Genomic DNA, 25,434 nt, shown 5'->3' with positions numbered 1-25,434 from the left:
ACCAACTCCTTTTAAAATGAATTTCAGCAGCACTCAAGAGTGGTTGGTAAGCAGTCCTTAATGATTTTGAGGGAGAATATGGACATAGCATATGTATTGGGTATGCAGGTGCAAATAGTGCTTTACCAAATTCAGTACTTCATACTGGATTCTGTAATGCACAGGGAGCCAGTGCAAGGCTGCTAACACTGGAGCAATGTCATCTCTATTTTTTGTCCCTGTCAGAAATCTTGTTGCTTCTGAGCAGGAAGAATCTTAACCACAGCATTGATTTGTTTGTCAAATTTTAAACTTGTGTGTCAAAGATTATTTCAAGGATTTTAACCTGTTTTAATAATAAAAAGAAAAGAGTTAAAAGTGCCCAAGTTATTACAACTCAGTTAATAGTTGAGGAACAAACAATATGTCCTCTGTTTTGAACTTAGTTAACTGTATGAAACTGTAAGCCATCTATTTTTTAATATCCAAAATGTACTCATTGAGCTGCATTATGGAACAGTGATTTTCAATATTTAAAGGTAAAAACAGATAAATGATATTGCAAAGAAAAAAGATTTTATGTTGGTAAATTAAAAACAAAAACTGGTGGGAGGAACAAGAAAAAAGAAACAGACCCCAAGATTGATCCTTGCAGAACTTCAGATGTCATAACTCATGATACAGAGGAATATTTTCTAGCGTTAACTGAGAGAGTTTTTTTTTTTTTTAGAGTGTTCGTGAGTTTTAGAATCTTTTTAACAGATTTTATGCTTTTCACATTTAATTTCATGGTGTTTTGTCCCTACTGTGTGGAGATGCCCTTAAATTGCCAGCACTTAATTGAGAAAGCACTTGCCTCATAAATGCAGAGTGAGCATTTTAATTTTAGGCCTGTCCTGATGGCAAATTGGTATTGATTGGTTTTTGTCCACTCAATTCATACATGAATTCTGGCTACAAATTCATTTAATGTAAATTTGCAAAACAAAAACAGAACAAATAATGAATTGCTAAATTCATTTTTGCAGCAATAACACTGCAAAAATAAACACCAATATATGCAATGAAAAGTAAGCCCATAAACCAAACAGAATCAAACATGCCACTATTTCTACCCCTACAAATGTCCACAGATTGGTAAAACTTCTCTCTAGATCACTCTATAATGAGTTATGGCAACATACTATTGACTACTACTGTCCTATGTTTAGAATAAAGCATTTTTTAGAAATAACACAATTATGGCTCCTAAGATGCATCTGGTGTATATCTAAAAATAGACCATAACTTGCACTAGTTTTAGATTTTATTAAACCAAAACAAGCTCTGCTGGGCCAAAGAAAAAATATACATCTATACATAGTCATGGCTTTTTCCATTATTGGTATTGCAGACAGGAAGCTGAAGCAGACATGTTAATTACAAGACAGCAGAGTGTAATTTACTCTTACTAATGGGCAGTAAAATGCATTGCTGGGAAAAAACTCACACTGAAAGAAAATTCATATATTTAATAAATAACTTGCAAAATAACCTTGAAAAATCACTGAAATAAACATGCAGCATACTCTGTTATGACAATTAGCAGTCAGTTATGTTTCATTCGCAGCTCAGTGGGCAAATGATAGACGTTTAGCACAGTATAGTAGGAACCTAAATGCTTTCCTTGTTATTGTTTTTTCTTTCTTTTTTTCAAACCCAAATTGTTTTGATCCTGAATTAAATTGTGGCACCAATAATTAAATTGGGAGGTTGCAAAATACTTTAACCGCTAGTGCTGTTGAAAGAGGTTCATAAGTTAAGAGGATCACTAAAGCATTGGCAAATTATCTTGAGGGGCACTTGAATGTCTTTATAGAATTTTATGTTGAGGTGTTCGATACCTATTAAGTATTTTCCACCAAAAATGTGAATCTCATAGTGGTTTTCAATGGGATCACTAAAGCCACCCTATCAGAATAGCTCCTAATGACTCTTAGTTGTTGATATTTTTCTGTGTGGGCCAAATAGTCTAACCTGAAGTTTAGACGGACAATGCCATTGTTCTTATGCTAATGGCACATAGCTGAAAATTTACCCAAAGTCATCACATGCATTTAGAAAACATTGTGGACACACTACTTGGTTTTTTGTTGTTGTTTGTTTTGTTTTATTTTGTTTTTTTTAAACAATTTGGCAAGGCTATCCTTTATTTAATGAACCTTTTCAATTAATAAATGAGAAAGTAAATGTGTGGGTGGTGTTTGCTTTAATGGTGCAATTATCACCTTTATTTTCTATGCTTGGCTTTCACTTAAAGCCCATAAAGCTCGTCATCTTGTATTTTTATGCAACTGCCCTAACCAGAGAGGTTTTATTGAGTTTAGAGGTCTGCTGCTGGCATGTGGATGGCCTAAAGAAGTAATGAAAAACTTTTTCCTTGATAGATATTTTGCTATTGCTTCAGTGGTTTTGAATATTTGGTCGACTACACATAGGTATTAAACTAGGAAGTTGGTTGCAAGACATTTATACATCACCTTTTGACTGCACCATTAAAGGCACTCAATCAGTTTATATTATAAACAGCTTTATTACTGTGTTATTGTATTTTTAATACTCACTGAACTTCTTTAATAATTTCTTTAGGACAGATACTGCCATTTTTCAAAGACAAGAAGCTGGCTGCTCTAGGAGTTCAGTGTTTCTAATTTCTGTCTTTAAAAAAAAAAAAAGAATATCAGTAGATGCTTACAATGGTTAACACATTCACTTGGCAAGTGAAAGGTTGCTGGTTCCATTCCAGCTGGAGACATGTATCCCATGTTGGGTTGCTTGAAGAAGGATGTCCGGAGCTACCTCCTGTGGTGACCCCTTGTGGCAAGAGAGTAGCTGAAAATAGCTCTACTATGCGCTATCTACAGTGCACAGGAATGTTTGGGGAAAATAGTATCACTTTGAATTGATTTTTAAAGCCAATTCTGCTGTTTTGGGTTGTTTTTTTTTTTGTTTTGTTAATGATGTGCTTGAGAGCGACTATATTAAGTCAAAGTGTTGATGAGTTGAGTTGCATTCTTGGTTCTTTCTCTTTGTTGCTGGAAATATAACTACATCTGCTATATATTGAAATGAATTCCTTTTAAGAATGTTTGCTTCCCCAGAATGACTCAAAAGAGAGCTCAGATAATGACTAGCTGTACAACACATATGTGGGTCTTGCTATGTCCTGTCTTCCCTTCGTTGTTTGCTTTTTATAGGGTATGGCACCTTCTCAAGTCAAAGTAGAAGGCTAATGAAAACCCTCTGTCTAAAAGCTATATGATTGATGGATAAAGGAGCTGCCATGGCAGGCCTTCAGCTTACCTCTGTGCTTAATTCCTTCTCCCGACTGGCATTCCACACTAAAAGATATACACTTCAATTATACATGGGGATGGTGGGGGCACAGGCTGCTCTGCCTTGCCTAAGAACTGATCAATATTTCAGCTCCAAGGGGACCAAACATCTAGCGGAGCAGCTGCTGCTTAACAGCTTTACACAGTAGAGTGGCACACCCAGTAATATGCAGCTATATACTGTGGGTGTGTGTATGTGTGATCGTGGGATTTCAAGGGCCGCAAGAACTACTGCCGAGGTGACAGTAGGGAGAGATGAGAGCCTTGAGGAGGTTTTAGGTGTGTGTGTGTGGCTGCTTTCTACTGTGGGTGGTGTGTATTGACTTGATTCTTACTTGACTGTTCTTTCTCCATCGCTATCTCATTTCTCTTTCTGTCACTCCCTCTTTTCCCTCCACAGACAAACACACATACACACAGACCTCGTTCCTATAATTCGGCTATCAGCGCTCCCCGGGGTCTGCACTGCCTCTGTGTGTGTGTTCAGACAGAAGGAAAGAAAGAGAATCTGTCTGTCTCATACTTTGTTGTTTCAGGCTCTGACATGTCAATTCAATCTTTACCTATTTGTATCTGAAGTCTGGCAGACTTCCTCTATTTTCTTTCATTGTTTTATATTTCCTGCATTCCTTCTGTATTGTGATGCATTTCCAGGATTCAGACAGTGCCCACAGTTTGTTTGCGAGGCATTTCAGACAGGATTTACAAAATGTCAGGAGACCAAAACCTGGGTGACAAGCTAAGACTTAGAGCGAGTGCTGAGATCTGTTGCTGTGATGTTGTAGAATTTTGTCGGAGTCTGAGACAAAGCTGCAAACAGAGGCACACAAACCGAAATGGTGGAAGTCAGAAAATGATTGTGAATGTTGTGCTGATCACGAGGAATCATGAGAAAACTGGCCTAGGAGAGTTCAAGAATAAAGGTGGTCATACCAAATATTGCCATTCAAGCTTCACCATTTATGGTTGCACATTTCAATGAATTGCTGCAACTATTTCCCACTTTCTTAACAACAGAACTGAGTGGTGGTTTAGGACTTTTGCACAGTAGTGTAAGAAACATATCCAGAAAGGTTTTTGAAATTTGTTATCGATCAGGCCAAAACTTCAACATTTCTTTCATTTGAACAATGTGATTGGTTACAGTTATGTGTATGTGATTTAGTGCTGCAAGATGGTAGACATAGACAACATAGCACAATAGACATTCTAGTACCAGAAGACTTCATGCACATACAATATATTTTACTTTCACATTTTGTTCTCGTTGGATGTCATTTTGAAAGGATTTCATCACTTTAAATTTTACTAAATAAAACTAAAAATAAGAAACCTATCACCAGACACTTTTCTCAAACATAAATGGTTTATTATTCTAGCATTCCTTATTGACAATTCCTGATAGTGAATTTATAATCAATACATTCTGATTTAAATCAGAAGCTGTTTGAAGAAAACAATTAAATTCTACATTTTTGATCATCCCCACACATTCATATCAACAAAAGTATTTACATTTACTTTCAGTGGACAAAAAGTAAATGTAATTCTTATTTAGTCTACTTATATTTTAAGTGATTTCACTAGCTGTTAAAGTTTTCTGCAGTAAAATAGCCTAAGATTTTTGAACACTGAGAATTACTGCCCTGTGAAAGTTCTTGCTGGATAGAAATCGCATCACTGTCACCTCATTCCTCAGAGGGATTCCACATAATTGGGCTATTTCTCCAGTAATTGCTGCAGTCCTCTTTGCCTGATAGCTCGGCTTTTGCCTGTCCTTCACTTGTTTTTTTCCCTCTCTTTTTTGTCCTTATAACATATCAAACCTCTTTTTTTAAACAACTTCAGCCACATTACACATCTCCTGGGATGCAGCATTTATTACCACTGTGAATGCAATCCAAGCCGCCGCGCCCCCCCCCCCCCCCCTTCACTTAAACCCATCACCGAAGTGATAGAAAAAAAAACCACATTTTCTCATCAGCTCCAATTTTTGTTCTTTTTTCGACCAGCTTTAGGCGCTCACTTGCTGCATCCTCCGTCTTCAGTGTTCCAAAAAGAACTTTTCTTTATAAAGTATAGAACATAACAAATTTATTAGGCCGCCTGTCATGAAAACAGTAAGGCACGAATATTTAACAAAATCTGTCAAAACCTTGTTTAAAACTAAAAATTCATGGATAAAAAATGTAATTTTGATTAAAGAGCTCGCACCTACTGTTGGCTTCAACATTACAGACATAACAGACCCATTCTCTTCCGCTTATCCTTGTCAGGGTTGTGGGGGGCCTGGAGCCTATCCTAGTTTCTTAGAGCAAGAGGCAGGGTATGCTCTGGACAGGTTGCCAGTCTGTCGCAGGGCTAACACATAGAGAAAGCAACCATTGGCAGCCACATTCAAACCTATGGGTAATTAAACTATCCCTACTAGCTGCATGCCTTTGGAATGTGGGAGGAAGCACGAGTGCCTGAAAAAACCCCACGCAAACACAGGGAGAACACGCAAACTCCACAGATAATTTAGTTAATTACCAATATTGATATAAACCTTACATTGGGTGATGATTTAATAAACTTTGTAAGAACTGTGTAAATTTTCAAAAGCTTATTTTGGCAAAGGTAAGAGTATAAGTACTAGTCACTTATTCAATTCCACATTTATCCAGGAACAAAAACCACTGCACCTGGATTCGGTGATCATTTTTCATAACATGATTAAGATCATTTCTGTGCTGGACCCCAGTGTGCTTCACATAGATGATCGTTTTCTGACAACAAAGAATGATGGCTGACATATCTGTCTTGTTGATACTCAACAGACTTTGGACCTGTGAGGACCTCTTGTTGAAAGTGTTTTTTATCTGTCACACATATACATACCAGTCTTACCAGCCCAGAAACGATCAGTGACATTTATTACTGGCCATAAGGAAGCCCGAAGCTTCTAACGCTGTCATTTCTGCCTCTCTATCATCCGCACCACCATCTCTCATCTCTCCTATGCTAGTGACAGTTATAGAATTTCATACCAAGAGGATTTGTGATGCTGACACCCGCTGGTTCTGTGCCTGTAAAATGATGTGCTACGTTTCTCTTGCTTTTGCGCTCTCTTTCTCCCGCTCCCTCTCTTCCCTCTACCTCAAGGCGTTGGCTATGCTGCCAAAACTTGTATCAAAGCACTACAGCTAAGAATCTCCCTGAGCACATGTGCTTGCTTAACTTCATAAATCTTCATGAGCTGAGTTGTATGACTTTGAGTTCAACAGGGAAAGTCCAAGGGTAATAGCACACGGTATACAGCACATCTGCTTGTACATCTAGAGTTTAGGGTTAAATGTATATGTGTCCTAGCTTACTGCATCGCCTCATTGTGATTCATTGTACTTTGTTTTTATTGTGTTTTAGCTATAACAATGACTTTTAGTCAGCTTAGCTACCTACAGGTACATGTATTACATGCAAATAACACAGGCATGCAGACATAGGGAACTGGCTGGTTAGCTAAATCCCAGGTAGCTTACACGTTTGTTCCCAGGCTCCTAGCTAGTGTGTGGGCTAAATGGGAATGCCCTGTTTGCTTTTCTTTTGGGAAGCCTCCAATGGTTGAACAACAGGTCGATGTCAATTATACTCCAGTTGCTCTGGACCTCTGTTTGAGAAGAAACAGAAGCAAGAAGAATTAGCTTTAGCTTTTATACTCTGACAATGCAAAGACAGGATCATAAATATGTCACTAGTGCGTATTCAGCTTCTTTAAATATAAACATATCCCATAATATAGCAATTCATGTTGCTTGTTCTGTTTTTTCTTCTATAGCCTTAAATCTCACATCATCAGTCTTTCATGGTTTCATTTGCCTCTTCTCTTTCACCCACAAAGAGGTCCCAGAAAACCTCCCCAGAAGCTGCAGACAAGCTTGTTGTTAGCAGTGACAGTGACTTCCAGCCACATGCCTCTGCGCTGATGATGTTTTAATGTCATCCCATTTCTGTTCTTCCCTCTTTACTCAAGTTATGGGCATTGAATATTTACCCCTGTGAGAATCGATTACTGCTCTGTTGACGGTTGCCGCAGAGTATAACCTCTCATTAGAGCCGACATATGCTGCGCCTGGCGTTGCTGCCGATGCAAGCTGTTTTTTCAATGACATCTCCCAGTGTTCCCATGGCGTTGTGAGCAAGATCTTACAACACTGCCTTGAAGTGAAAGTTGTGGGGAAAGAACTGCTATTATGTTGGATGGCAGATAGTACAAACTTAGAGATGTGGCAGTGTAAATCCTGGTTGGAACATAATACACATATATATCCATATATGGGGCTGAACATACAGAGTTCAACTTTGTCCTTTTTAAGTTTTGATAAAGTAAAGGCCATAGCCTCCAGTACAACTGGCCGATTGGTTGCTCGGTATACTTGTCCAAGTTCTATTGGTATTTGCCACTGCTACCTTTGTAAGGAGCAAAGGCGCAAATGAGCTTCTGTGGAAAAACAAGTCACTATTTGGCCCACCCTGACAGAGATGGCTGTGTTTTTATTCAAAGTGATGGACAGAAGGTTGAGTGTAAACGCTTTGTCGTATGTTTTGTTTCATATTGTGCCTTTTTTTTTTCTGCTGGCAGTATCAAGGCTGCACGAAGACTGGTTCAACCCCCAGACTGCTACTATAGCGGCGTGCTCATATAATACATACAGTGGTTATGTGGTTTAGTATTCTCTTGCTGAAATATACAACACTTTACCCGAAAAATATTTTGTCTGGATGGGAGCACATGCTGTATAAATCTCTCAGCATTGATGATGCCTTTCCAGATATGCCCAAATGTGCTACTGATCTTGGCTGAGCTTGCCATTCAAAACAAGCTAATATTTTTCTTAAAATCATACATTTTCTCAGTTCAAACACTTGATATGTTTTCTATGTTCTACTGTAAATAAAATTTGTCTTTTGTTTTTATATACATTTTATACAGTGTTTGGACTTTGGTTCTGGTTCTGTTCAGAAACAGTCCATCCAGCCATCACTATTTTTATGCAATACAGGGTTGCGGAGCTGTCTTGGGGCAGGAGGCAGGGTAAATTGTGGACAGTTTGCCAATCTGTTGCTCGGCTAATGTACAGAGACCGATAAGCATACAGTCTGGAGGACCATTTAAAATTACCAGTTAACCTAACATGGATGTCTTTGAGCTGTGTGAGGAAGGCAGAGTATCTGGGGAGAACTTATTAGGAACTATTAGGAGACAGTACTAACTATCACTCCGTTATTGTATGAAGAGTAGTTGTTATATTATTATTGATTATTGATGGTAAACGTATCTCCTGTAAGCAAGTGATAATAGAGGCAGGATCAGGAACAACACCGACGAGCAAAGAACGCTCCACCTGTGAATTTGTACTAGAAAATGACCTAAATAAGACTCAGTATAGCTACAGCAGTATCAGTCAGAACACTTGTAATTATTTTATCTTTGGTTGAGCTTGTCTGTTTCAAAATGTTCAGTCACGGCTGTTCTTTTTAGCTCTGACTACATTTCGTCTGTAAATCTGAATAATTGCAAATTGAATATGGGAGGTATTTGCTCTATGGGGACATGAAGTGGGATTTTTTTTTGGTTCCAGAGACTGGACTGAAATCAATTTGGAGTTGTATCAAAGCATTGGAGCGTATGAAAAAGGAATTCAAGCTTGAACTGGAAATTCGTCATGAACAATGTCCATATTCGGATTGCTTTTAGACTGGGGACTGCGTCTTTAACCGCAATGCAGATTCTACAGTATCACAGTGGGAGGGAACTTGGGTGAACATGATAGAATATGCCCCCCCCCCCCCCAAAACCCCCCCCCCCCCAAAAAAACAAACCCAGAATGTCTTGTTATACAACTTGGGGATAGGTTCAAAATAAGTTCGTTCAAAAATGAGGCTTTGATTTGGGAGTTAAGGTTGGAAATAAATAAACTGAGTGAAAGTAAAGTTTTCAGTCCATGAATACTGAATGACATGCATCTAGGGATGTGGGATATTTTTACTTTCTCAGCTCAGCCAGTGTTTGTTGTTGCTAAAATATCTGTCTGAATTCCAGCTCAGCAAACAGAATAAATGCTCAGTGAGGAAATGTGCACCATCATTTCTGAGAATAAGGGAGGATTTGGATTAAAACAGATTGAGTATTTTAAAATTTAATACAAGTTTCTCTAAAATTCTTCATTGGAAGCTTGTTGATCAAAACGATTTCCTCAACAGTTCTGAGCTTCTATGTTTAGGCTTTGAACAAAGGGAAATATGTCATTGTTGAATTTCTTCCAACAGGGAGTTTCTTTTTTAGCAGAGACACCAGTTTGTGAACCACACTATTCTGTAAGTGTCAGCTTCCTTGTTGATGAGGCAAAGACTAGTGGATGTAGATACAAGCAGACAAATAACTAATCCAAACCACACGAGTACCTTTACTTCCCATGTTTTACATTTGTATTCACCAGTGTTTGTATTTTGAAAAGAAGTCATTTAAACTCACCGTGCATAGAGATAAAAGCGATGTGGCCGAAATAGGAATGCCTCAGAGGCTTTGAATTTGAATAAATGGCTCAGTGGTGGCTGATAGCTGGGTCTAAAGATGAACAGGGTCTGCCTCAGTAGGCTGGGAGAAATTGGTTCTATATTTCAAGATAGCTCATGTCTACTTATACGTTTTTGGTTTTTTTTCTTTTGATGCCGTCATGTTCTTCTCTATGGTTTTGAAAAACAACAGGCTTTATTGTGCTCAGGGACGAATGGATCAGAGAGAATTTGTGGGCCTCTTTATCTTATTCCGGCCTTTGTGCATGTAAATCAGTGTGGCTCTGCTGTAGGTAGGCTGTTATTTCGAATTTGAATGACTGTCCCTTCTGAACTAGTTAAATAAAAAAAAACCAAGGTCATCCTCACCTGCATAATCCTATAGAGTTTCTTTATCAGGGGACATTCCCTCCTCTTGAATGTTGAATGTTGAATGTTTGCCAATTAGGTATTCTGGTCAGGATGTTTGGCTCATTCTTTTTAGAGACAATATGGAGACTGACACAGATGTGCTTGGAGTGACCACAGAGAATCCGAAGATGGTAAATGGTAGAAATTTTGAAGTCTTTTTAAAATAAAGAAAAACATCTAACAAGACGTATGCTATCGTGATTGGAACGAAGGCAAGCAATCTGTTACAATTACAAAGCAATTAAATAAATCAAAGAAATATGCTTGTGAGCAACCTGTACAGCTGTTGCTGTTTTCCTGTCAATATTATTCAAGAATGAAGCTTGATTGCATGTTGACGTATTTATTCTGTGTACCATGTTTCGGGCTTGCTGGCTTGTTTCTTTCTTTCTTTTTGTACTTATGTACCTTTTATTTCTTGCCATATGAAGTGGCTATTAATAGCCACATTGATTTCATTCACAGTGATCTGAAGTGAATGCATACCAGGTGCACACTAAATATCTCTGCACTGTGTGTTTTATGTGGTATTGTATTTTTTTCACTGTTTTTTAAATGACTTAATGACCTGGGGAGAGGGAAGCCATGTGCCTTAAAAAAATTCCTAGTCAGAACAACTATGTGTAGAATTGCTGTGTAGTCATGGCAACTTTCAATTTGTTTTAATGGTGTACTTTTGTAAAGAAATCATATAAACCTGGTGGTAAATCAGTTTCTTGTTTTTAGCTGTTTATTCTCAGTGTCCCCGGGATCCCGGTTTCATAGTCCAAATAGTAATTGTGTATTTTGTTCCTAGTTTGATTATCCTTGTACTGCAGTAACTCAAATGATAGCAACATTTGATGCTTCAAGCTGAAGTAGGTACCAGGGGATTGTACACCATCTGCACTTGTTTATAGGTCATTTCCCTGAAATGATTTTCAACATACACACACAGTTTAATGGCTATATGTCATATAAACCATCTTGAGCTAAGTACTGTCTGCATTATGCTTTCAATTTGTGCTAAATATGTAACATACATCTAAAAACATGTATTAAAATTGCTTGCTTGCCTAGTTATTGTTCTCATTGTTCTGTTACTTGTTACACTTATTACATCAATATCCATAACTTTTTGGAACAGTTATTTTGTAAAATACATTTTTAAAGCAAAGGTTTATTAATATAGTGTTAATGTAAACACTAATTTGCATACAGTGTTTAGTGTAATTTACTTTAAAACCATGTGCTGAGTCATGAAGTATAAGGAGAACGAAAGATGTTGGGGTACCTTTCACCTGCAGATGCCACTCTTCATCAGCTAAGTGATTTGAAAGTTTTGTTGTCTTCTTTAAGCAGTACAGTTTAGATCCCAGATGTCTGTGATTGACAAGTTGCTGCCATTGTACCATGTTATATAGAAATTTACACCTTGGATGCCACACATAGGTTAAAAAAACTATTAAACAAAGCAAGATGATGATGGCCCTGTTATTTTCATTTTGGTTTAATTTCGGATCTTTTTTTACTCCTTGTGTTTCTTTTTCTAGGTACTGTATGTCCATACGTCTTTGACTTTACCCAGCACACTGTTGGTTCTGGAGTTGGTGTCATTATCACCCAGACCAGACTGCTCTCATCAGGCTCTGGGACGAGGCTTTACTGTCCTGGAGCTTTTCACCAACAGGCCAGACAAGCCAGCTGCTGATGGGGAGAGAAGGTGATTAGTCCATTCTTAATTCCTCTGCCAAAGGATTAATGAACTTTCTCATGAAGAGATTATTAAAGAGCAGGTGTATTTAGAGTGAAAGAGTTTCTGCCATAATATTATCCAGGGACTTAGAGTTCACCTAGTTTGCTTGGTCTTTCAAATTTTTAGATCAGTATTAATGTGTAACATATAGATATGGCTTTTTACTCCATGTAGACCTACTATTGTGTGTAAGGTGTTTAAATCAACTAGGGTTTGCTATGTTGGTAAGTACAGTGGAACCCCGACTTACGAAATTAATTTGTTCCCGAGGGTCTTTCGTAAGTCGAAAATTTTCGTAAGTCAAAGCAACCATCGCGCCTTTTGAGTGAACGATAGGCTATAGGCTAATTGCTAACTGCAACAACAATACGTCGTTCAAGTTGAACAGCGAAGCGCAAGTACGAAAGCCAAGGGGGTTGTCACATGATTCGGAAGGCATTTGTGGGCATTGTAGGCATTCTGGGCTCAGCCAATCAGAGCCAGTGGATTTCGTTACGCTGGCATTTTGCCATAACACGGGCAGAAATATTGCCGTTAAGTGCCTTCGTAACTTGAATTTTTCGTTAAATGGGGTATTCGTAAGTCGGAGTTCCACTGTAGTAGAATTATATGTAGCCTGTGTGTTTTTGTTATGTGGGGATCTATAGGAGTTTTCCTTACGTGTGAAGTCATGGGTGTTGGTGTTATTTTATGTCCTAGGCTGAATCTACATCACGGATCACCAAGAGCCTTGCTTCACCCTCTAATAAAGGACGCTGTTGACTGTAAGAATATTTTATTCATACTATCTATTTATCAGGTGTATTCACTTTAGGTGTTTTTCGCTAGAGTACTCTGGCATGAAAGCTGCTAGGACCACAGTGCATGTGGTCTTTAGCAGTATTTACTTCCAGGCCAGTGAATCTACCTGTATTTGATGTAAAACTTTGACGCCCACTTAATTTTTAGCTGGGGTTAGGGTTAGAGAAACAGCTGTCAACCAAATGTTTTGAGCTGAACAGTTTTGAACTTTGCTACATTACAAAAATGTGAGCTGTTCAAAAAGTGTGTTATACCTATGATTCATTTGCTGCTCATACTATCTGAAGGGATTATGTCATCAGGTGTAACCTTTGGAAAGGTTACCGTTATTGTAGTGGTGACCTGTTCTGTCAGTTTTTTCTTTGTACAGAGTCAATCTGCATACATCTAACTCACAAAACTAAATGCTCTGTACTATGAGCTACAAAATTTGGGGAAGCAAAATAAAATAGTTGCAGTAGTTATTTTAGGTCAGCTAAAGTGACACTGTGATACTAAAACTTGACTGATGACTAAAGAAGTCTTTGGTGGGGAAAATCAAACAGTTGTTTGCAGTTGGTGCTAGAATAAAAAGTTACAGCTGATAAACAGTATAATAGAGAATGACAACCAAATGCGAAATAGAGATCAGAGATATAGTAATTATAGTGAGATGATGGGACATCAGGAGGCATTGTGTGGGCCCCCTGCCATGTAAAGTGATGCAAAGATGTGTCATTTGTCAACTAGTATTTTAAAAAAAATTTTTTAACCAGGTACCATCGCATAAAGATAGCACTTTGGTCAGCTTACATGAAAGAGGGTGTTCAAGAGAGAAAAGGCAGTGACAGATAGGCAGACTGTAATGATGATAAAGATTTTTATGGCCTCTCAGCGCTTGAATCTTGTTTAAAAATAGTGATCATGACGCAAACTTTCAGAAATATTTTCCATTTGGTCGATCACATCAAAATGCCACAAAGGTGTGTGTGTAACAAACTAAGAACAAGGGCTAGAAAGAGAGGAAGACTTTACAGCAGAGGCAGTAGAGTCATAATAATTTAAAAAAATATATACAGTTTTTTTAAGCATGTCATTTTTGACAGATTACAACTCCGAGGTCCATCTACAGTAACGTCGAGTAATTGACTTGAATCATTTTCAAGGACAGTGCTCAAGCTGACAGTTGTTTTATTAACATAACATCAAGCGTTACATGGTAGAATCCTCACTCAAAGACTTTAAGTGAGTCTGGGACCATGGGTCACAGAAGGCTGCAGCTGCACCTTTGTGCAAAAGAAGGGCAGGCTCCAGGATTTCCTTCTGGTGAAGCCACTCCTGGCAGGCTTGGAAAGTCCTGTTTTAAGATGCTTTTGCCAACTTTTGATCCTTTCCCCTGGGAGAAATGTTTCCACTTCAAAACTGTTTTAGTGCTAATGGAAAAAGACACAGATTAAATAAATTGTAGGTACATTATGACATAATTTTTATAACCCTATTCTTTTTAAAATTGACAAAGAGAAAGTCTAACACAACCTGATTCCCAGAGTGGGCATTTCTTAGTGTAGACGATCTAGTCATCAATTTTGCAAATTTATATAGGCTGACAGAGGCATCCCCTACCTGATGTTAGAGAGGAGAGAGGTGTGATGTAAGGGGGTTTCTGACACCAGCAGTTGTGCAGACCCTAAAGCCTGCTTAAGCCACACATCTGAAGCAGACAAGACCTTCTTCACTTTGAAAATATTTTCCCAGGTAGCACTTGGTCAGTGGATTATTGACTATATGACCTCAATGTTTTTTTTTCCAAGGCCATTTTTCCCCCTTTGAGACAAAGTGCAGGTTTTTGCTCCCTGGTAAAAGCTGACAGTTTTGGTTATCCGGTTTACTTTAGATTTAGAGTTGTTTTGGATAATTCTTGGGTTTTCTGCTAAAGCACTTGGTTGATCTAGAATTGTCTTTGATTGACTTAAAGCCAAGGCTATGAATTACAAAACAGACGTGCCTCACAGTATGAATAACACGGTGCCCAGTGAGAGCCAGAGTTCCTGTCTTGGCTATCATGTCACATGAATATTAGAAAACCTCCTCTCAAACGGACTGTTATGCTCTCTGAATTATTAAACATAAGCCTGTTATTTAGTGGAAAGTTGCTTCTTTCTTTTAAGAGCCATGTTGCTGCTTTTGCTGTAGCTCTTTTGTGTCCAAAGCCTTTTTTCTTAACCTTTAATAACTTTTAGTTTCATCCACTGTGACAGAGACCCGCAGTGCCTATCTGCTGGGTGACATGGAATACTTAGGAGTGGTTTTATTATTTTATTTTATTTTTTAAATAAGTGTCTAAAAATATTTTGTGCAGAAGTGAATTAAGCACATTCTTATAGTGGCCATTCATGTCTTATGGTGTGGAAGAATTATAATGAGAAATCATTCCCTAGAGGATGTTTCTTTTTACCCTTCATTCATTAGCAATTCCACATTATGTAATTTCCCTGACTTTGTTTTTGAAAATACTGTGGCTCTGGAGAAGGATAATATTTTTTTTTATGTCTTGATGTGTTGCAAATTAGTCTGGGGTTAAAAGTTGAATTGAATAAAAGTGAATGAATTTAAATAAAAAATGGCTGGATTTCCACACGTCTGCTATGTTACAGAGATAGCAAGCATTATAAACCCTCTAATGCTTGCTTGATAGCAACCATTAGAGGGTGTTTCCTTATAGTAATTATAAAAGCTGCTAGCTTAAGGGCTCACACATTTTAGTCCAGAAATGACCACACACAGCAAACATATCACTTTTCCATCTCTATGCACTCTATGCAGTCTTGTGAAAAAATAATAGCACACTTACTGGTTCCATTAGGAATAAAAGAGTAAGTAGCAGGCAGGTGTTGCTATATAGATACACTTGATTAACTGATCTTCAGTAAGTGTGACCATCTGAATAAAATAATAAGTTTTGACAGCCTGCTGGTCTGGAGCGCAATGCTACAGTTTTCTCAGAAGTGGACATCCCAGCAATTCACCCCAAGGTCAGTTTGTGCAATGCTCAGTATTGCAAGAAAACCCAAGAGCTACCCCAGTTAGGATGTTAAATGTTAAAGTTCATGACAGTGCAGTCAGGAAAAGACTGAACTGTAATAGCGTGTTTGGAAGGGTTGTCAGGAGAAGTCCTGTTCTTTCTAAAAAAGAATCTGGCAGCAAAGTTGTATCTCAAGAAAAGACTTTTGCAACAGTGCCACTTGGACAGATGAGACCAAAGTGGAGATGTTTGGCCATAATACACAGTACCATGTTTTGTGAAAGTGAAACACAGCATATCAGCACAAACACCTCATACCAGCTCTCAAGCATGGTGCTGAAGGGTGATGGTTTTAGGCAGTGTGTGATTATCAAATACTTTTATCAAAATAAAAAGTATGTCGTACAGCTCTCTCCATGGCCTTTCATCATATATCTTATAGTTAATTTGGTGTCTTTAATTTTTTTCCAAGGTCAACTTTGACCTTGGGAGCTAATGATCATGGTCAAGGTCAACCACTTAAGCCAACTGAGGTACTCATGCCCTCAAGGCCTGGTATATTGGTTTGAAGTTTGAAGATGATCCATGAAAAACCTGTGGATAATATACAGCTTTTTACATTTTGTGTGTGACCTTGATCCGATTTTCACCAAAATTAAATCAGCTTTAGCTGTTATGGGTTTATACCATGACACAAAATTTGAGCATCATATCTTTCCTATCTGTCAGACAGATAAGACAAATGAACAAATGGAATTACATAGTCTCTCCCTTTGGGGGAGAAAAAAAGATGAAAGGGCTAAAAGCTTAAAAAAATTACATTAAACAAAAAAATCTGTAGTATTTTTTCTCTTGTCTATTGATGTATTAAACCTTGTACTGCTTCCATTCATGTCTTTGTGATTGTGTGTACTGTGTAAATACTGTGTGAACCTGCCTTATTCAAAAAACATCAAGAAAACTTTGAGCCATCTATATACAATAGACCTAATTTTCTTTTTTGAGGCCACCACTTGTGCTTTTTTGTAGGCACACTCAGCCGGACAAGCATTCTTTCCACTGTTTGCGGGGCAAAATGCAGCCTTTATCAAAACAAGCTACTGAGAATTGTCTGCTAAATCACAATATAAAGCCTTAAAATGAATCAGTAGCAACTTTTGCTTCCTTTTTGCAATTTTTCATGGGAAAAGTGCCAATAGAACCAGTGACTGTCTGCCTCTGGTTGAGTAAAATGGATGGCAACACAGGCAGCTGTAGCAATAGTGTTCTGCTGGGCTTCAGCTGAGCTAATTCTGGTCAGGAAACTTGTGCTTTCAACTATGTCTGTTGTGTCTGTCTTTTTATTATAACTGTCAAATAATGTAAATTGGTGTGTGGTTACTTTTGTAGTCCTTATAAGTCTGTACTCCACTTTTGGTGAGTGAAATTCTTGTTTTTTAACTATATGTCTATTAACAATTACCAGATATGTCTGGTGATGCACTTATACAGTCTATAGATGCATCTTACTAACCAGGATTTCTAGCAAAACTCTAGCATAACTATGTCCTCTACCATATGATCTAAGTATTGTGACAGTGATAACCTAAAATACAGGCTTCAAAACTGAGATCACAAACCAATATGAGATGCCACATGGGGCTTTGTCCATCTTCTGTATACAGTCTATGGGGATTGCAAAACTGGGTTATTTAAATGTGAAGCACCTACAGTGTTCAGTGATAAAATGAGGGGGGAAATATTATTCTGAAATGATGTAGACTTATTTGAAACCCGCGATACTGGGTAAGCAAGCATCTTTTTTTTTCTTTAACTGTATGTGAATTGTCTTGACATTTAGATTTTTTTTTACTAGACCACATACGCTTAAATTGTTACTAATTTTAGGCATAGGCTTGGTGACCTTTATATCAGAAAACCAGTGGAGCAAAGATGTAGACAAAGCAAAAGATTAATATGACAAAAGTATTTTCACACCAGCCCAAGCTACTTTGGCTTTAACTTCACTCTTTTAGCGCCACCTGTGGGTGAAGTACCTCGGTCATAATTTGATGAAATGTAATTCTTTTTTAAGAATTGTTTTATTCATTTTCTTCTGTTTTTTGCTGAACAAACACTGGCAAAGTAAATAAAAGACACCTAAAAAAAGAAAAAAAGACTAGTGCAGCCTGGCCTTATTAAAAGAAGACAAACAAAAGTGTTTCATGACTCTAAAAACATGACACTTTAGATAAACATATTTCATCTTCCAGCAGAAGATAAAGTTTGCTTCAATGGTTAAACACTGCTCTAGTCTATAAAACACAGTTCCTATAAAAGGCATACAATTGTCCTTCCGTATTGAGTTCATTATACAATTTGAATTGGAGAGAGCTTAAGGCAGGAGAAAATGGTGGCAGCAAAGAAGTCAAAACCCCCCCATTTTCCAGTGCTGGAGTCAGGGTCAAGAGGCAGGAAATGGGAAAAGGAGGAAAAATGAAAGGAAGGAAGTTGCCGTGGGGCTTTTGAAAGTCTTAAAGGATAAAAGCATGAAGGGAGGCAGTATGCTCATTGGCCTGATCTAAGCTTTTCCTCTCAACCAACTGGGAGAAAAGGGGAAGACGCAGAGAGAAGAAAAACTGAAATGAGGATCGAGAGCTGCTCTGGGGACCTGTTAATGTGATGAGAGGACACACAGATGGTACATTGTGTTCACATTAGCATAGCCTTATTTGAAGCCATGATGCATTAATTTATTGTGTATGTCTGAGCATAAGAGGATAGAAAGGTTGTGTCATGACAGATTTTGTCAATCACACACTTAAAAATCCTATCTGTGGCCAAAAAGGAGGTTTTTCAGTGCTTTCAGCAGAGTTATTGCTGTAAATGCTACGAAAGTGTTTGCTTTCGTCACTGCTATGTTTAGTTTGTAATTAAACAATGCTTTTTATCGGATGCAACTCCTTGAGGCTCAAATTGAGCTAGGTTGAAGTCATCATCATGGTGAGGTTTTTCTTGCTGTTATATCGCTTGGTAACTGATTAAACACAGCACTGGTCGCAGCTACATCAACTTCCTCTAGATAGGCTGGTGCCTATTTGCACCAACAAGGTAGGAGCCCATCTAAGCTACTATAGGGCCATAGGCAGGGTACACCCTGGACAGGCTGCCAGTCTGTTGCAGGCCCACAGAGAGACAGATGTGGAGTTGCTGCGAGGCAACAGTGCTAACCACAGCGCCACCATGCTGCCACCTGACAGTAAAAAAATATGTTATTAAGATGTTTTTTTCAAAAAAAAAAATAAAACGACAGTGCACATAATACAGTAAAGGCAATACAGACATTTTTCTCTCATGCGTAGAACCAACTGGGTTTCTGGTGGGATCGTGTCGTGAGAGTGACCACTGAGCCGTACATTGTTGTGTGGATTTAGATGAGGCAGCAAAGCAAAGAATTTGCATCAACAGTTTTTGTTATCTGACTTGATGAATCACCACAGGCCTATTAGAATTCATTTTAAGATAAAATAAATGTTTTAAATTTTTAAGTATAATGTGAGTGGACAAGTAGCTAATAGAACCTTTGATGTGAGGCTTGAGAGAGAAATTTGGACCTGCCAGATGACTTGGACTTGAATCTATTTACTTAGTTAATAATCTGGGAGCTCAAATTACCCCCCAAAATACTCAAAAATTCCCTGCTGAACAGCTCTGCCAAATAGTCCTGAGTAATTAGCTATATCACCAATGTCATTATGATTTAATGCATACACATTAGGAAACTGTTAGATCTTGATTTAGAGTATACTCTAAATTCTGATCAAAGAAAACAAATTAAAAAAGTCAAAATAAAAGGAATTGGTTTCGACAGATAAAACAGTAGTTCTGTAGATTTTTATCCAGTGTATCGCCTCCCTGCAGGAGTCCAGATGATTCAGATGTGCTAATTATAGTAAATCCTAATAATCATATTGGTAATGATTTAGTACCTTGTCTTGTAAATACAGCCAGAACATTGCACTTATTAAAGAGAATTAACAAGGTCCCAAAAGCGATTGATCCTCTTCTCACTCATCCCTTTGTGTCTCACAGGTGGTCTCTACACCCTTGTGTACAATATTTCCTTCTTCATCATGTCTCAGACGACAGTATCTTTCCCTCCCGCTGGTAGTTACCTTAATAGCTCACCTCATAGTTGAGTGATGTCATTCATTACGCGCCTGCTTCACACTGCTGAGTATTATATGGCTGTCGCTGTCACACCGTGATCTCTGATTCACCCTGAACCTAAATGCAGTACAGTTAAGCCTGATTTGTAGACACAAGCTGCTGCGGTACCTATGTATCATTCAGTTTAAGCAAATGAGCATCTTAAAAAACAACGACTAAAGTTGATCTGATGTTTCTTACACTCTTCCAGTCAAAATGACATAGTTCAACTTGTACTGAAAAACTCTGTAACCTAACATAATGAATTATGTATTTAATGTAGTAAGTTTGATTCACTGCAAAAAATGAATATAAAGCCAGCAAATGTTAAACTAACAAGTGCCCCTGTACGGGCTTGACTTTCAGTAATGCCTAAGCTCTCATCTTTATTACTTCTTCTACACAATCTTCTCCCAAAACCACTACCTCTGTTTGATGCCGAGCCATTTTTTTGTTATTTTTTTTCCCCCCCCGCTCTCCAGTTTCTCGGTTTCACATCTCTTGCCAAGTTGCTGCTGAACTGACTCTGCGGTACCACACTCTGCTGTAAGGAAATTTTGGGGTAGTTTTCTAATCTATGCACAGCATCTGACTGAAACCCAAGCTTGATGCATAATGAATAACACGAAATAAAAGATGCAGACACCTGGGCACCATCTGTGTCAAGAAAGTTCTGTGTTTCTTTTCCCTTTTCCTTTCTCTGCCCATCCTACTTTTCCGTCCCTCCTGTGTGTTCATGGTAAGAAACACCCTTTCAGTGAGAGCTGCTGTTGCCACTAAAAACGTCTGTAGAACAGTTGACACAGTACAACAATCTTAGAATTTTCCCCAAACCCCTTTTCTTCTACTTCATCTTTTTTGTTGGATTTTGACATAAGCACTTTTTTTGTAATGGTAGAGAGAGTTAAAGGGTTTGTGTGGGATGAGTCATAGACAGGGAGGGGAGGGGAACACAGTGATATACTCCATCATCTTCTTTCCTTCTCAATCCCCTTTCAATGACTTTAGCGATAAAGGTACTAGCTCTGCCCGGAAAATGGATGAAAAGCTGTCTACATCCGAAATGGACGTTCTGTCCATCCTTTTTGGGACATCAATAGCTTTTCATAAAAATATTATTCTGTGCAGTTGGACAAGAAAAACTAACATTGTTTGTTTTGCTGATATTTTTTATTTTTAATTTAATTTTTTTAAGCTTAAATATACATGTTAGTGATAGACTTTATATCAGTGAACTTTGTTCTTTTTATTTTCCAAACTCTGATGCATACAGGGGAAAAAACAGCTTCTGTGTGGCTGAGATTCAGCAATTTTTCCAGACTACTGGATTTTGAGTAGTTTTTCTTATAACTGCAGTGCTGCCTCATCATATTTTGATGCCTGGTGCTTTGGTCTAAAGAAGAGAGTAGACTGGGTTTTTGCGGGCACATTCACAGTCATTGTATTTGTATTAACATATACCATTAACAGTCTTTAATCTTTTGCACAACTCCTTTGCAAGGCGAAAAAGGAAATGTACAAATCTGATGAGAGTTTCAAACACAACATTGTGCCTTCCACAGAGCAGACAAAAGGGTATCCATAAATAGGATAGGAGGAGTTGCAGAGAATATTTTGGCAGGGCTCATACTGTGGAAGATCCGAAATGACACAAAGGTAATCCTATAAAACCCCAACTGCAGGGGGGTTACTTGTCGAAGTGAGTACTCACAAGCATTAAAGATCTTTAACCATACTGCAGTGCTGTTAGGGCTGAGCTCATTTTTAACCTTGTATGTAGGAAACATACACTGTAGTGTAGTTTGGCCTTTTCTAACTGTATGAAGTTGTGATGAAATTACAAAATCAAAAAAAAAGAATGAAGAAGGTAATTTTTTTAATTATCATTTTTCAAGGCAAAGTGGTAGAATTTAACATCAATAGCAAACCAAAGTCAAACAGTCTATTTGTGTTAGAGGTTAAAGTTAAACTGTCTTCAGTTGGATCTGCCCATTTAATTTTAATCACATCTTGAACCCTGGATTCCCTGGGAGTTTGTAAAACACTGTAGCAACCAACTTGTGATGTAAAAATATCTTTTTCAATTTTATATTTTTCCTGAATAGTTTGAGGCTGAAGACATGGTGGGTGAAGACTTAGCAACAAGGTTATGATAATTAATTAAAACTAAATGAAAATAAAATTAGTCAGGAACAAAAAATTCTGGTTGCCTAAGATGAAAACTAAAACTAAGATTATATAATTTTGGAAAACTAAATAACTAAATAAAAAAATATATAAGGGTAATTTTTAGTATTTGTTAATTTGGTAAAATATGATTAAGTGTTTATTGACACTGTACGGTTCTACAAGACTGTAAATCATCTGCTTTTCAAAACTTTTTTGTGTTTGTATTCTAATACCCAGATCTTACCCCTTTAAATATACTATATATTATACTTATATATCAGTCATATCCAGTCATGACCACTATCATTAAAACAAACAAACAAACAAAAAACATTATTTCCATTTGTAGACATATATATATATTTGCTGGTATAACTCTGTTCTGGATGTCACCACTCATACATGAAAGGTTAGATATGGGCATTAAAAACAGGACAAGGATCTGATGGGGTGGAACTGGGTTGATCCGTTGTTACTGCAGGTCACTGACCAGCCTCTAGGTCTGTGTGGTTGGAGCTTTAGCAATCGATTTCACAGCGATTTCCAGCAACCACTTGCAAAAATATGCATATTCTACTGCTTAGGTGTTACCTTTAGGTTCCTCAATGCCATTGTCTTGAAACAAGCTACTGAAGTGAATGGAGCATCATGTATTGATTGTTACTGATGCTGTTGAAGGTGCAGTCATTAACCCTGTCAGAGAGAAAGATTGCAATGCTTTGCCAGGCTTGAAGGAAACCAACATACGCAGCGCATCAAACTCCACTTGACTCACCTTCCAAATGATCTGTGCTTTGTGTTGATGGCAGGAGTTGTGGGTTGTTGCTTGTCATTGGACGACCTCCTTGAATGATGACGATGTCTGCTTTATTGCTCATACCTTGTGTCTCATCTACGCTGCAGTGCCCCTCTGGACGAGCGTGTTTTCCAAGTTGAATTGTTGTCATTTCAGTTTCAGCCCTGGAAAATGATGCTTGGAGTGTAATGGAACATTGCACATAAGTCACGAACAGCAAAAATGGAATATTGAAAAATGAAAGCGTCTATGTGTGTTGGGTGTCAGGTGAATCCCTGCTTCTGGAGAAATATTAGATTGCATCGTGCCAAGGAGATGGATAACATTTTTCTGGGGAACTTGAGGATAATGACAGGGTAAAACAGCCTATCTTTCTCATTTGGATTTAGAAGAAGAGTTTGCCTATTTGTCATGAAATGCGTGCAGAATATTCAACGTAAATTTGCTGTATGTCTCCTTTTACAGATCATAGTATTTTGAAGATTATTGAAGGAGCACATTTGGCCTGTGTCCTGAAAAAACATCCTGCACTGGATTCTGTCCTGCACCTCTTTCCAGAGAATGTCCTTGTATCCGGGGAAGAGAACATTCCTGGACGAGTAGCTTCCCCAACAGGTAAACTTTACATCACTGAGAAATTTTAGGATCTTAAGGCCCTTTTTAAATAGGACATGCTGCGCCCTGAAACCCATTCTTTTCCTTTGCTTGCACCACCACACAATAATTGTCACTCACCCAACTTTGACTGCTACATGCTGTGACATACCTTCATGCAACCAAAAGAAATGAAGCCTAGAGCTGTTCTAAATTCAACTGCACAATGTACCAAAACTGAAGAAAGAAAAGTTGATTCTGTGCCTATTTGAGTTCAATAAACTTTATGACATAAGTTTACGTGCATGTAAGGACCTCGGGAGGAAAGCAGTGTGTTGTGGAAACGACACAGTTTTCACAAGTAGGGACAGCATCTAAGCTTTCTTTTTTATCGATGTGAGATACATGTTTTGAATGACTGGGAGCTGGCGCATCTAGTACATGGCGAGGAGTACTCACGTGTACTTAGTTATGCACTCCTCGTCAGAGTTTTTGTTAATATGTCAGCCTGCAAGAGTACAAAGCAGCATGTCAGTTAAAATATGTATGAATATTCATTGTGTGAAGTACTTTAGAAAAATATTGATATGTTTTGAGATCAGCGTAAGATGAAAGCTCCCTAATGAATTGAATATCTGTAAGTCTGAGTTTTGGTTTTTACAGCTGGGTGAATTCAAATAGTTTGCCTTCAGCTTATGTGGCTGGATTGTTACTCTCATTAAGATTATTTTAAACACATTAAATCCTAATGACTGTCATGAGGCCTGTGAGCAGGAGAAGTTACTTGTTAGTCATTGTCTTGACTAATCAGCCTACTTTTGCCTTTTACTCATTTATTCAATATGTGCTTCTACAGACACCCCCCAGTAAGGTTGGCTGTTAATGTGGTGTGCCTTTGCCCATCTTAAAGCGTCAGTTCACTTATGAACAGTGTTGGGTAAGTTACTTTAAAATAGTAACTTAGTTACATTACTAGTTACTTCTATCAAAAGTAACTCAGTTACTTCAAGTTACTCGTTACTTTCAAAGTAACTAGTTACTAGGGAAAGTAACTTTGGTTTTACTCAGAATTCTCTTGTTAATGTGTTGCTTCCATAACTTTGCCAGTCTTCTAGCTTGCTTACTTGCCACAAGTGCACTGTTCCACCTACCAATAGAAAGGAAAAGATAATGTGCATATTTCCACGAGAGAAATCCCATGCCTGGACCGTCATTGACTGCTGCCATGATTCTAGCCTACGTCACAGCGTCATGTGCGCCTTTTACATCCAACACAAAAACTGCAGTCGTGGTGCTTTCGATTGTACTCAGAACTCGGAAATTCTGCCTTCTGAATAGGAAGATGTAGGTAACACCAGACTGCAGATGAGCTGCATACAGGGCTGGACTGGGACATTTTGACTAGAGACTGGCCCGCCATTATAGGAAAAATCATAAAGCCTTTGAATGAAAACAAACGCTGTTGTGACAGTGATGAGTTTTGATGGTATATATGCATCAATCGTTTGTTGTAAGATTCAGATAATTATTTTTTAAAAGTGAGACATTTTAAATGAGAATAAGAAAGAAAAGTATTTCTTTGTGCCCACCTCTCCCTGTTAATGCCCTACCTGGCCCCCCTGGCAACACTTTGCTAGATCCGCACCTGCACAGTTACCAGCTGTCAGCTACCTAAAAAGGATCCTGGTGTTATCTGTCTCTCAGAAACAGTTCATAACTTCCCTTCAACTCATTCATGTCACCTAAAAGGTAAACCTGTTTCTCCATCACCTGTTCAGCTCTGATGATTCAGTAAGGACATCTCCTGGTTTCATCTTCATGTTTCCCTCTC

At 38.1% G+C, this 25,434-nt stretch overlaps 1 protein-coding gene across 2 annotated transcripts in view; it reads left to right on the top strand.

Moving 5' to 3' along the window:
- nphp4 (nephronophthisis 4) overlaps positions 1–25,434 on the top strand; it is a 186,114-nt gene that overhangs the window by 9,332 nt on the left and 151,348 nt on the right. For both annotated transcript variants that reach the window (XM_085146678.1, XM_085146677.1), the window contains exons 3-5: positions 11,852–12,021; positions 12,754–12,818; positions 23,475–23,624. In XM_085146678.1, coding sequence (XP_085002804.1) covers positions 11,852–12,021; positions 12,754–12,818; positions 23,475–23,624 — 385 coding nt within the window. The remainder of the gene's footprint in view (positions 1–11,851; positions 12,022–12,753; positions 12,819–23,474; positions 23,625–25,434) is intronic.

Source organism: Neolamprologus multifasciatus, chromosome 20 (assembly GCF_963576455.1).
Source record: "Neolamprologus multifasciatus chromosome 20, fNeoMul1.2, whole genome shotgun sequence".
NCBI lineage: Eukaryota > Metazoa > Chordata > Actinopteri > Cichliformes > Cichlidae > Neolamprologus > Neolamprologus multifasciatus.
The sequence above is the reverse complement of the archived record's forward strand: the minus strand, read 5'-3'. Positions and strand labels throughout refer to the sequence as shown.